This window comes from Oncorhynchus clarkii, chromosome 28 (genome assembly GCF_045791955.1).
Source record: "Oncorhynchus clarkii lewisi isolate Uvic-CL-2024 chromosome 28, UVic_Ocla_1.0, whole genome shotgun sequence".
NCBI classification, from domain to species: Eukaryota; Metazoa; Chordata; class Actinopteri; order Salmoniformes; family Salmonidae; genus Oncorhynchus; species Oncorhynchus clarkii.
Window position 1 is genome coordinate 35950467 of NC_092174.1, and position 13843 is coordinate 35964309.

General features: G+C 46.3%; 1 protein-coding gene across 1 annotated transcript in view; it reads left to right on the forward strand.

The window, feature by feature from the left end:
- LOC139386772 (protein unc-13 homolog A-like) overlaps nucleotides 1-13843 on the forward strand; it is a 115701-nt gene that overhangs the window by 18425 nt on the left and 83433 nt on the right. Inside the window, exons 3-4 of the mRNA XM_071132583.1 lie at nucleotides 2558-2587; nucleotides 4148-4247. Coding sequence (XP_070988684.1) covers nucleotides 2558-2587; nucleotides 4148-4247 — 130 coding nt within the window. The remainder of the gene's footprint in view (nucleotides 1-2557; nucleotides 2588-4147; nucleotides 4248-13843) is intronic.

Sequence of the window (13843 nt, forward strand, 5' to 3'; positions counted from 1 at the left end):
AAGTCTCTGTACAGTGCTCAGAGAATCAGCACGTCCACCGTCTGTCTCTACTGCAACACCACTGTGGATAACACACCACAGGCCAGTCATACTAGTGGAGCCTCCTCCTATGCCTGAGTTCCAAATGGCACACTATTCCCTACATAGTGCACTCCTTTTAACCAGGGCTATAGGGGAAATAGGGTGCCATTTAGGACACATGCTATGAGAGTGCACTACAGCCTCTGCTATATAGTAAGTGATTTGCTGTGTGTTAATGCTTCTGTCTATGTGTATGATTGCTATAAGAAATGAAATGGGTTTTGAAAAGGACAATTGTTCTGGCAACAAAATGTGGCAATACTTGGACTTAATGCTACATCCACTTAAATGGACGAATGCTAAATGCTAATGCTAATAGTGTACAATTGAACAGTGAAAGTAAGGTAGTAACAGATCCTCTGATAAGTAGGTCGACTATGAAACAAATCATATATATAGTAAACAAAACATCAGATTAACAAATAAAGAACTCACTTTGGTCCAAGAGACAACAGGACCGTGGTAGCCTAACTAGCTAATGTCCTCAGATGATGGCAGCCATCACGGCCAGCCACAGACCTTTTGGGGGGCATGTGCTCAAACAAAAAAAAGTGCACCCAACATTTTTTGGGGCCACAACCGCAGTCACAGATTCACTGGCAAATTATCACTTTTATTATTTAGATTCATAGAATAGATGTCTTAATGGCAAATTAAATTACACAAATAAATAAAATTTAGTATCAAATGTGTAAGTCTTAGTCACTTTACTAATAGCAATAACAATAACAAAATAATAATAAAATATTCTAAAACTCTGATGAGTAAAATATTTTGCACAACTATTTTGAATTTGAATAAATGCTGCACTATTTAACAATTAACCAACACAATGAAAACAGAAGATTGGGAAAAATACTGTAACCTATCATGACTATATGCAACCCAACTCCATCTGTTTCCACTATGTATCCTACCTGGCTGAAACTTTGATCTAGTGGAATAAGTATTGAGGAGCATCAAATCAAATGTATTAGTCACATACACAGTTTACAGCAAGTATGTGCAAGCTCCCTCAGCAATGCAGCACATGAATCAATAAAAACAACTATAATGATGTTTTGACTAATGACTATAAAGATGAGACTCTCGCGACCACGATGGTGTTCTCCGTTCTTCTCTACGACTCCCACAAGCGTATTGGGACCCGTCTGAAGTCGGTACAGCCAATCTGCCAACTTCTGTTTCTAGTGTCCGAACATGTTTGGGCTACACACTCATATGGCCCATCTGTGGAATTGTGAGACTCTCACAAACACCTAGTTTTAGGTTGTTTTGCTCTAGGACCCCAACAGGCTCACAAGACTCATCTGAAGGTCTCCCGGTACCAGTTGAAAAAAATGATGGAAGTCAGTATATATGGAGACTGTTCAGTCCCCAAAATAAGGGCTTAAATACATGAATACGTCCTGACCTTTCTTATAACTCTCAGATATAGGACAGACACTTTCAAACAAACTTCCTTTACATTTTTTTTTTTTGGGGGGGGGGGGGGGGGACTATCTGTTGTTCAATGTTAAAGCCAATTTATGCTTTATACGAAAATGTGGTCGGAGGCGCCATATCGATGGCGTGACGCAATTGCGGCGCCTCCGGAGGCATGCAGAGTCCAAATTGAGCTCCGTATCGCATCACTGTGCACCTTTCAAATTCTGTAACAATGCGAGGGCTCTGTCTAGCTCCACATGAACATGATTGGTTGACGGTAGGTGACGATGGGAGGACCTATATAAACACAAACTCACTTCCTTGACAACTTCCTTCACAATAGCTCTGCGCTGCTCCGGGAAGCGCAAGCAGTATGAATGCCCTGACTTCTGCAGAGGTCGTATCACCATAAATGCTGCATGGCCAATGCAGACCACAGATTAACCATGCAGCGCCTTTTATTCAATGTGTTTGTATGGGCTAATAGCAGTAAGGTCAAAAAATTTAACAAAAATGTTTTGTATATATATATTTGTATACTTCTAAATCAAATAGCAACATGATTATTGGTATGATGTTCTTAAAACAATTCCATATAGTTTAGTAAAACAAGTTTTCACACGTACAGGAAATCGGATGGAATTATACCATCATCCAACGTTCCAGAGATCCAGAGAAATGATCCAACATGAGAACTGCCCACAAAACAGGGTTGTCACTAGTTACCACAGCCACAATGTCATAAACGTTCCTATTTCTACAATGTCATAAACGTTCCTATTTCTACAATGTATCTTCTTAAAATGTGATTTTAAACCTAGCCCTAACCTTAGCCACACTGCTAATCTTATGCCTAACCCTAACCTTAAATAATATTTTATAGACAGTTTTTACTTTGCGGTTGTGGTAACTAGTGACAACCACAAAACAGGAAACTGGAACCCATTTTGGAGGTTAACAGCTCCAGCATGTTATGTTCTGTATGTAAGAGTTCTGTCGACAGATGGTGTTGCCCTGTGTGACTGTGTTCCTCTCTATGTTTTCCCAGTGAAGAAAGCCAAACTGGATGGAGCCCAAGGTATGTGCTGCTGGGAACCTGGAAATAGAATAGACAAAACAGGACTGGGTTGGGGAAAACTTGCTAGCTATGTTTTATAGGGACAGGAGTTTACCTGATCATGTGTGGCTGGTCAGGTCATGTGCTGAGGAAAAACTCCTGCCCTGGTCCTAGATCTGTGTTTCAGCCAACTTCTCTGACTAGAGTTCTTATATGGAGCATTTCTTTCCTCTCCTCTTCAGTTGTTTCTTTCTCTACCCCTCACAGATAAATTATGTTCTTTCACTCTCTACCCCTCACAGATAAATTCAGTTCTTTCACTCTCTACCCCTCACAGATAAATGCAGTTCTTTCACTCTCTACCCCTCACAGATAAATTCAGTTCTTTCACTCTCTACCTCTCACAGATAAATTCAGTTCTTTCACTCTCTACCTCTCACAGATAAATGCAGTTCTTTCACTCTCTACCCCTCACAGATAAATGCAGTTCTTTCACTCTCTACCCCTCACAGATAAATTCAGTTCTTTCACTCTATACCTCTCACAGATAAATTCAGTTCTTTCACTCTCTACCCCTCACAGATAAATGCAGTTCTTTCACTCTCTACCCCTCACAGATAAATTCAGTTCTTTCACTCTCTACCTCTCACAGATAAATTCAGTTCTTTCACTCTCTACCTCTCACAGATAAATGCAGTTCTTTCACTCTCTACCCCTCACAGATACATTCAGTTATTTCACTCTCTACCCCTCACAGATAAATTCAGTTCTTTCACTCTCTACCCCTCACATATAAATTCAGTTCTTTCACTCTCTACCCCTCACAGATAATTTCAGATATTTCACTCTCTACCCTCACAGATAAATTCAGTTCTTTCACTCTCTACCCTTCACAGATAAATTCAGTTAGCTATTTTTCTCCCTCACAGATAAATTCAGTTCTTTCACTCTCTACCCCTCACAGATAAATTCAGTTCTTTCACTCTATACCTCTCACAGATAAATTCAGTTCTTTCACTCTCTATCCCTCACAGATAAATTCAGTTCTTTCACTCTCTACCCCTCACATATAAATTCAGTTCTTTCACTCTCTACCCCTCACAGATAATTTCAGATATTTCACTCTCTACCCTCACAGATAAATTAAGTTCTTTCACTCTCTACCTCTCACAGATAAATTCAGTTATTTCACTCTCTACCCCTCACAGAGAAATTCAGTTCTTTCACTCTCTACCCTTCACAGATAAATTCAGTTAGCTATTTTTCTCCCTCACAGATAAATTCAGTTCTTTCACTCTCTACCCTTCACAGATAAATTCAGTTAGCTATTTTTCTCCCTCACAGATAAATTCCGTTCTTTATCACTTTACCCCTCACAGAGTAATTCAGATATTTCTGACTCTACCCCTCACACAGTAATTCAGATATTTCTGACTCTACCCCTCACAGAGTAATTCAGATATTTCTGACTCTACCCCTCACAGAGTAATTCAGTACTTTCTCACTCTACCCCTCACAGAGAAGTTCAGTTGTTTCTCTCCCTCACAGAGTAATTCAGATCTTTCTCTCGCTCACTCACAGAGAAGTTCAACACGTATGTGACCCTGAAGGTGCAAAATGTGAAGAGCACGACCATCGCTGTCCGGGGAAGCCTGCCCAGCTGGGAGCAGGACTTCATGTTGTGAGTCCTCTCTCTTTCTAAGACTTCATCTCCCACTCGTCACCATTCTCTACATCTCTATTTCCTTTTTTGTCACTCCTTCACGTCTCTGAATTCCTCTTACATCGACCTCCATCTTTCTTTATCCTCTTTATTGTTTAATGTCTTTCCATCAGTTTATCTCTACCTCCTTTTCCCTCCTGCTCCCTCATCCGTTATTTCATCTCTTCTCCCTCGGTACCGCTATCACTCACTCCTCCTCCCTCTCCACATGGACTTCCTCTCAGTTCCTCTCACTCTATCTCTCTCTCTCCTCCTTATCCTCTTCCTCCCAGGTCCTCTCTTTCTCTGTCTCTCTCCTCCTTATCTTCTTCCTTCCAGCACTTCTCTCTCTCTCCTCCTTATCCTCTTCCTACCAGCTCCTCTCTCTCTCCTCCTTATCCTCTTCATCCCAGCTCCTCTCTCTCTCCTCCTTATCATCTTCCTCCCTACTCCTTTCTCTCTCCTCTCCTCCTTATCCTCTTACTCCCAGCTCTTCTCTCTCTCTCCCCTCCTCCTTATCCTCTTTCTCCCAGCTCCTCTCTCTCCTCCTTATCCTCTTCCTCCCAGTGCTTCCCACTCTCTCTCCTCTCCTCCTTCTTCCTCCCAGCTCCTCTCTTTCTCTTTCTCCTCCTTTCCCTCTTCCTCCCAGCTCCTCTCACTCCTCCTTATCCTCTTCATCCCAGCTCCTCTCTCTCTCTCCTCCTTATCCTCTTCCCCCCAGCTCATTTTCTCTCCTCTCCTCCTATCCTCTTCCTCCCAGCTCCCTTTCTCTCCTCTCCTCCTTACCCTCTTCCTCCCAGCTCCTTTCTCTCCCTCCCTCTCCTCCTTACTCTCTTCCTTGCAGCTCCTCTCTCTCTTCTCCTCCTTATCCTCTTCCTCCCAGCTATTTTCTCTCTCTCCTCTCCTCCTTATCCTCTTCCTCCCAGCTCCTCTCTCTCTTCTCCTCCTTCTCCTATTCCTCCCAGCTATTTTCTCTCTCGTCCTTCTCCTCTTCCTCCCAGCCCCTCTCTCTATCTCTCTCCTCCGTATCCTCTTCCTCCCAGCCCCTCTCTCTATCTCTCTCCTCCTGATCCTCTTCCTCCCAGCTTCCCTCTCTCTCTCCTCCTTATCCTCTTCCTCCCAGCTCCCCTCTCTCTCGCCTCCTTATCATTTTTCTCCCAGCCCCGCTCTCTCCTCCTTATCCTCTTCCTCCCAGCCCCTCTCCCTATCTCTCTCCTCCTTATCATCTTCCTCCCAGCTCCTCTCTCTCTCCTCCTTATCCCCTTCCTAACCACCTCATCTCTCTCTCCTCCTTATCCTTTTCCTCCCAGCCCCTCTCCCTATCACTCTACTCCTTATCCTCTTCCTCCCAGCTCCTCTCTCTCCTCCTTATCCTCTTCCTAACCATCTCATATCTCTCTCCTCCTTATCCTCTTCCTCCCAGCTCCTCCTTAGCCTCTTCCTCCCACCTCCTCTCTCTCTTCTCCTCCTTCTCCTCTTCCTCCTAGCTATTTTCTCTCTCTCCTCTCCTCCTTATCCTCTTTCTCCCAGCTCCTCTCTCTCTCTATTTCTCTCTCTCTCCTCTCCTCCTTCTTCCTCCCAGCTCCTCTCTCTCTCTTTCTCCTCCATTTCGTCTTCCTCCCAGCTCCTCTCTCTCTCCTCCTTATCCTCTTCATCCCAGCTCCTCGCTCTCTCCTCCTTATCCTCTTCCTTCCAACTCCATTTTCTCTCCTCTCCTCCAAATCCTCTTCCTCCCAGCTCCTCTCTCTCTCCCTCTCCTCATTTACTACCCTCCTCCTCCCAGCTCCTCTCTCTCCCTCTCCTCCTTATCCTCTTCCTCCCAGCTATTTTCTCTCTCCTCTCCTCCTTATCCTCTATCTACCAGCTCCTCTCTCTCTTCTCTCCTCCGTATCCTCTTCCTCCCAGCCCCTCTCCCTATCTCTCTCCTCCTTATCCTCTTCCTCCCTGCTCCTCTCTCTCTCTCCTCCTAACCAGCTCCTCTCTCTCTCCTCCTTATCCTTTTCCTCCCAGCTCCTCTCTCTCCTCCTTATCCTCTTCCTCCCAGCTCCTCTCTCCTCTCCTCCTTATCCTCCTTATCCTCTTCATCCCAGCTCCTCTCTCTCCTCCTTATCCTCTTCCTCCCAGCTATTTTCTCTCTCTCCTCTCCTCCTTATCCTCTTTCTACAGCCCCTCTCTATATCTCTCTCCTCCTCCGTATCCTCTTCCTCCCAGCCCCTCTCTCTCCTCCTAATCCTCTTCCTAATCAGCTCCTCTCTCTCCTCCTTATCCTTTTCCTCCCAGCTCCTCTCTCTCCTCCTTATCCTCTCCCCCCTAGCCCATCTCCCTATCTCTCTCCCCCTTATCCCCTTCTTCCCAGCTCCTCTCTCTCTCCTCCTTATCCTCTTCCTCCCAGCTCCTCTCTCTCCCAGCTCCTCTCTCTCCTCCTTATCTTTTTCCTCCCAGCTCCTCTCTCTCCTCTCCTCCTTATCCTCTTCCTAATCAGCGCCCCTCTCTCTCTCTCTCTCCTCCTTATCCTTTTCCTCCCAGCTCCTCTCTCTCCTCCTTATCTTCTTCCTCCCAGCTCCTCTCTCTCCTCCTTATCTTCTTCCTCCCAGCCCCTCTCCCTATCTCTCTCCTCCTTGTCCTCTTCCTCCCAGCTCCTCTCTCTCTCTCCTCCTAACCAGCTCTTCTCTCTCCTCCTTATCCTTTTCCTCCCAGCTCCTCTCTCTCCTCCTTATCCTCTTCCTCCCAGCTATTTTCTCTCTCTCCTCTCCTCCTTATCCTCTTCCTCCCAGCCCCTCTCTCTATCACTCTCCTCCGTATCCTCTTCCTCCCAGCCCCTCTCTCTATCTCTCTCCTCCTTATCCTCTTCCTCCCAGCTCCTCTCTCTATCTCTCTCCTCCTTATCCTCAACCCTCCCAGCTCTCCTCTCTCTCTCCTCCTTATCCTCTTCCTAATCAGCTCCTCTCTCTCTCCTCCTTATCCGTTTCCTCCCAGCTCCTCTCTCTCCTCCTTATCCTCATCCTCCCAGCCCCTCTCCCTATCTCTCTCCTCCTTATCCTCTTCCTCCCAACTCCTCTCTCCTCTCCCCCTTATCCTCTTCCTCCCAGCTCCTCTCTCCTCTCCCCCTTATCCTCTCCCTCCCAGCTCCTCTCTCTCTCTCCTCCTTATCCTCTTACTCCCAGCTCCTCTCTCTCCTCCCCTCCTTATCCTCTTCCTCCAAGCTCCTCTCTCCTCTCCCCCTTACCCTCTTCCTCCCAGCTCCTGTCTCCTCTCCCCCTTATCCTCTTCTTCCAAGCTCCTCTCTCTTCTCCTTATCCTCTTCCTCCCAGCAATTCTCTCTCTCTCTCACCTCCTTATCTTCTTCCCCCCAGCTCCTCTCTCTCCTCTTCTCCTTATCCTCTTCCTCCCAGCTCCTCTCTCTCTTTCTCCTCCTTATCTTCTTCCTCCCAGCTCCCCTCTCTCTCTCTCCTCATCTTCTTCCTCCCAGCTCCTCTCTCTCCTCTCCTCCTTATCCTCTTCTTCCCAGCTCCTCTCTCTCCTCCTTATCCTCTTCTTCCCAGCTCCTCTCTCTCCTCCTTATCCTTTTCATCCCAGCTCCTCTCTCTATCCTCCTTATCCTCGTCCTCCCAACTTTTCTCTCTCTCCTCCTTATCCTCTTCCTCCCAACTTTTCTCTCTCTCCTCCTTATCCTCTTCCTCCCCGTTGCTTCTTGATCTCTTACTTCCTCCCTTCGTCCTCCTCCTTTTTCTCCTCCTACTGTTCCGTTATCTTCCCTCGTCCTCCTCTTCCTCCTCTTTCATTACATAACCATCTCCTACATTACATAACCATCTCCTACATTGCATAACCATCTCCTACATTACATAACCATCTCCTACATTACATAACCAGCTCCTACATTACATAACCATCTCCTACATTACATAACCATCTCCTACATTGCATAACCATCTCCTACATTACATAACCATCTCCTACATTACATAACCATCTCCTACATTACATAACCATCTCCTACATTACATAACCAGCTCCTACATTACATAACCATCTCCTACATTACATAACAAGCTCCTACATTACATAACCATCTCCTACATTACATAACCATCTCCTAGCTGACTTACTAACAGTGTGCTTGTCAGCGAATGTGGATGGTGAAAGTGTGCCAGTGAGTGTATACTAGTTTGACTGGTGAGTAGTGTGGTAGCCAGTGAGTGTATACTAGTTTGACTGCTGAGTAGTGTGGTAGCCAGTGAGTGTATACTAATTTGACTGGTGAGAAGTGTGGTAGTCAGTGAGTGTATACTAGTTTGACTGGTGAGTAGTGTGGTAGCCAGTGAGTGTATACTAGTTTGACTGCTGAGTAGTGTGGTAGCCAGTGCGTGTATACTAATTTGACTGGTGAGAAGTGTGGTAGTCAGTGAGTGTATACTAGTTTGACTGGTGAGAAGTATGGTAGCCAGTGAGTGTATACTAGTTTGACTGGTGAGTAGTGTGGTAGTCAGTGAGTGTATACTAGTTTGACTGGTGAGAAGTGTGGTAGCCAGTGAGTGTATACTAGTTTGACTGGTGAGAAGTGTGGTAGTCAGTGAGTGTATACTAGTTTGACTGGTGAGAAGTATGGTAGCCAGTGAGTGTATACTAGTTTGACTGCTGAGTAGTGTGGTAGCCAGTGAGTGTATACTAGTTTGACTGGTGAGAAGTGTGGTAGCCAGTGAGTGTATACTAGTTTGACTGGTGAGAAGTGTGGTAGCCAGTGAGTGTATACTAGTTTGACTGGTGAGTAGTGTGGTAGTCAGTGAGTGTATACTAGTTTGACTGGTGAGAAGTATGGTAGCCAGTGAGTGTATACTAATTTGACTGGTGAGAAGTGTGGTAGTCAGTGAGTGTATACTAGTTTGACTGGTGAGAAGTATGGTAGCCAGTGAGTGTATACTAGTTTGACTGCTGAGTAGTGTGGTAGCCAGTGAGTGTATACTAGTTTGACTGGTGAGAAGTGTGGTAGCCAGTGAGTGTATACTAGTTTGACTGGTGAGAAGTGTGGTAGCCAGTGAGTGTATACTAGTTTGACTGGTGAGTAGTGTGGTAGTCAGTGAGTGTATACTAGTTTGACTGGTGAGAAGTATGGTAGCCAGTGAGTGTATACTAGTTTGACTGGTGAGAAGTGTGGTAGTCAGTGAGTGTATACTAGTTTGACTGGTGAGAAGTGTGGTAGCCAGTGAGTGTATACTAGTTTGACTGGTGAGAAGTGTGGTAGCCAAACATCTGTCTTTCTGCCCCTCAACGAGGCAGTTAACCCACTGTTCCTAGGCCGTCATTGAAAATCTGAATTAGTTCTTAACTGACTTGCCTAGTTAAATAAAGATATAATGAATAAATAAAAACGAGTGTGTTATGAAACATGCAGCAGTAGGCAGGCTGGTTGACTGCAGAGTAGTGTCCTGTGGGCTGCTGGTGTGATGGTGCGAGGCGTTTGGCATTGTAACAGTGATGAACCACAGAAGGTCTTAGCTAAAACTCAGATCCCTCTGTAATGGCTTCCAGTCTCCTCCCTAAAACTCAGATCCCTCTGTAATGGCTTCCAGTCTCCTCCCTAAAACTCAGATCCTTCTGTAATGGCTTCCAGTCTCCTCCCTAAAACTCAGATCCCTCTGTAATGGCTTCCAGTCTCCTCCCTAAAACTCAGATCCCTCTGTAATGGCTCCCAGTCTCCTCCCTAAAACTCAGATCCCTCTGTAATGGCTTCCAGTCTCCTCCATAAAACTCAGATTCCTCTGTAATGGCTTCCAGTCTCCTCCATAAAACTCAGATCCCTCTGTAATGGCTTCCAGTCTCCTCCCTAAAACTCAGATCCCTCTGTAATGGCTTCCAGTCTCCTCCCCTAAAACTCAGATCCCTCTGTAATGGCTTCCAGTCTCCTCCCTAAAACTCAGATCCCTCTGTAATGGCTTCCAGTCTCCTCCCTAAAACTCAGATCCCTCTGTAATGGCTCCCAGTCTCCTCCCTAAAACTCAGATCCCTCTGTAATGGCTTCCAGTCTCCTCCCTAAAACTCAGATCCCTCTGTAATGGCTTCGTCTCCTCCCTAAAACTCAGATCCCTCTGTAATGGCTTCCAGTCTCCTCCCTAAAACTCAGATCCCTCTGTAATGGCTTCCAGTCTCCTCCCTAAAACTCAGATCCCTCTGTAATGGCTTCCAGTCTCCTCCATAAAACTCAGATCCCTCTGTAATGGCTTCCAGTCTCCTCCCTAAAACTCAGATCCCTCTGTAATGGCTTCGTCTCCTCCCTAAAACTCAGATCCCTCTGTAATGGCTTCCAGTCTCCTCCCTAAAACTCAGATCCCTCTGTAATGGCTTCCAGTCTCCTCCCTAAAACTCAGATCCCTCTGTAATGGCTTCCAGTCTCCTCCCTAAAACTCAGATCTCTCTGTAATGGCTTCCAGTCTCCTCCCCTAAAACTCAGATCCCTCTGTAATGGCTTCGTCTCCTCCCTAAAACTCAGATCCCTCTGTAATGGCTTCCAGTCTCCTCCCTAAAACTCAGATCCCTCTGTAATGGCATCCAGTCTCCTCCCTAAAACTCAGATCTCTCTGTAATGGCATCCAGTCTCCTCCCTAAAACTCAGATCCCTCTGTAATGGCATCCAGTCTCCTCCCTAAAACTCAGATCCCTCTGTAATGGCTTCCAGTCTCCTCCCTAAAACTCAGATCCCTCTGTAATGGCTTCCAGTCTCCTCCCTAAAACTCAGATCCCTCTGTAATGGCATCCAGTCTCCTCCCTAAAACTCAGATCTCTCTGTAATGGCATCCAGTCTCCTCCCTAAAACTCAGATCCCTCTGTAATGGCATCCAGTCTCCTCCCTAAAACTCAGATCCCTCTGTAATGGCTTCCAGTCTCTTCCCTAAAACTCAGATCCCTCTGTAATGGCTTCCAGTCTCCTCCCTAAAACTCAGATCCCTCTGTAATGGCATCCAGTCTCCTCCCTAAAACTCAGATCTCTCTGTAATGGCTTCCAGTCTCCTCCCTAAAACTCAGATCCCTCTGTAATGGCTTCGTCTCCTTCCTAAAACTCAGATATCTCTGTAATGGCTTCCAGTCTCCTCCCTAAAACTCAGATCCCTCTGTAATGGCTTCGTCTCCTCCTTAAAACGCAGATCCCTCTTTAATGGCTTCCAGTCTCCTCCCTAAAACTCAGATCCCTCTGTAATGGCATCCAGTCTCCTCCCTAAAACTCAGATCTCTCTGTAATGGCTTCCAGTCTCCTCCCTAAAACTCAGATCTCTCTGTAATGGCATCCAGTCTCCTCCCTAAAACTCAGATCTCTCTGTAATGGCTTCCAGTCTCCTCCCTAAAACTCAGATCCCTCTGTAATGGCTTCCAGTCTCCTCCCTAAAACTCAGATCCCTCTGTAATGGCATCCAGTCTCCTCCCTAAAACTCAGATCCCTCTGTAATGGCTTCCAGTCTCCTCCCTAAAACTCAGATCTCTCTGTAATGGCTTCCAGTCTCCTCCCACAGTTACAGGCACTAATCAAAATGACACTTTTCTTAAAAAGAGTCACTACTCAGACAGGAAATCTTGCCTCCTTCTTTTTAAAATAAAGGTAGACTCAGCGATATGACATAGATGCAGAAAATAAAGAGCATAGTCGGTCACCCCAAAAATATGTACAGTTGAAGTCAGAAGTTTACATACACTTAGGTTGGAGTCATTAAAACTCGTTTTTCAACAACTACACAAATGTCTTGTTAACAAACTATAGTTTTGGCAAGTCGGTTAGGACATCTACTTTGTGCATGACAAGTCATTTTTCCAACAATTGTTTACAGACAGATTATTTCACTTATAATTCACTGTATCACAATTCCAGTGGGTCAGAAGTTTACATGCACTAAGTTGACTGTGCCTTTAAACAGCTTGGAAAATTCCAGAAAATGATGTCATGGCTTTAGAAGCTTCTGATAGGCTAATTGACATAATTTGAGTCAATTGGAGGTGTACCTGTGGATGTATTTCAAGGCCTACCTTCAAACACAGTGCCTCTTTGCTTGACATCATGGGAAAATCAAAAGAAATCAGCCAAGACCTCAGGAAAAAATGTGTAGACCTCCACAAGTCTGGTTCATTCTTGGGAGCAATTTCCAAACACCTGAAGGTACCACGTTCATCTGCACAAACAATAGTACGCAACTATAAACACCATGGGACCACAGCTCAGGAAGGACAGCTCAGGAAGGAGACGCGTTCTGTCTCTTAGAGATGGACATACCTTGGTTGCCAAAAGTGCAAATCAATCCCAGAACAACAGTAAAGGACCTTGTGAAGATGCTGGAGGAAACAGGTACAACATTATCTATATCCTCATAACCTGAAAGGCCGCTCAGCAAGGAAGAAGCCACTGCTCCAAAACCGCCATAAAAAAGCCAGACTACGGTTTGCAACTGCACATGGGGACAAAGATCGTACTTTTTGGAGAAATGTCCTCTCGTCTGATGAAATAAAAATTGAACTGTTTGGCCATAAGAAGAAAGGCATTGAATTACATCTTCATACATCGATAAACAGATTTTTAGGGACTAAAGGAAGTGTGTTCCTAAGTGCCTGTCCTATATCTGAGAGATATAAGAAGGGTCAGGAAATAATTCCTTATTTATTTTTTATATGTATTTAACTCCTTATTTTATGCTCTAAACTATTGCCATATATACTTCCATTCATTTTTTAAACTGGTACCCGGCTACCTTCAGACTAGTCTTGTGAGGCTTGTGGGCGTCTCCCCTCTCCCAATTCCCCCCCACCTCCTCCATCTCTCTCCCCCTCTCTACTCCCCCATCTCTCTCTTCCCCTCCCTCCCCTCGTTCTCTACCTCTCCCCCCTCTCTACTCCCCCATCTCTCTCTTCCCCTCCCTCCCCTCGCTCTCTACCTCTCTCCCCTCTCTACTCCCCCATCTCTCTCTTCCCCTCCCTCCCCTCGCTCTCTACCTCTCTCCCCTCTCTACTCCCCCATCTCTCTCTTCCCCTCCCTCCCCTCACTCTCTACCTCTCTCCCCTCTCTACTCCCCCCTCTCTCTCTTCCCCTCCCTCCCCTCGTTCTCTACCCCTCCCCCCTCTCTACTCTCCCATCTCTCTCTTCCCCTCCCTCCCCTCGCTCTCTACCTCTCCCCCGTCTCTCTACCTCTCCCCCCTCTCTACTCCCCCATCTCTCTCTTCCCCTCCCTCCCCTCGCTCTCTACCTCTCTCCCCTCTCTACTCCCCCATCTCTCTCTTCCCCTCCCTCCCCTCGCTCTCTACCTCTCTCCCCTCTCTACTCCCCCATCTCTCTCTTCCCCTCGCTCTCTACCTCTCCCCCCTCTACTCCCCCATCTCTCTCTTCCCCTCCCTCCCCTCGCTCTCTACCTCTCTCCCCTCTCTACTCCCCCATCTCTCTCTTCCCCTCCCTCTCCTCGCTCTCTACCTCTCTCCCCTCTCTACTCCCCCATCTCTCTCTTCCCCTCCCTCCCCTCGCTCTCTACCTCTCCCCCCTCTCTACTTCCCCATCTCTCTCTTCCCCTCCCTCCCCTCGCTCTCTACCTCTCTCCCCTCTCTACTCC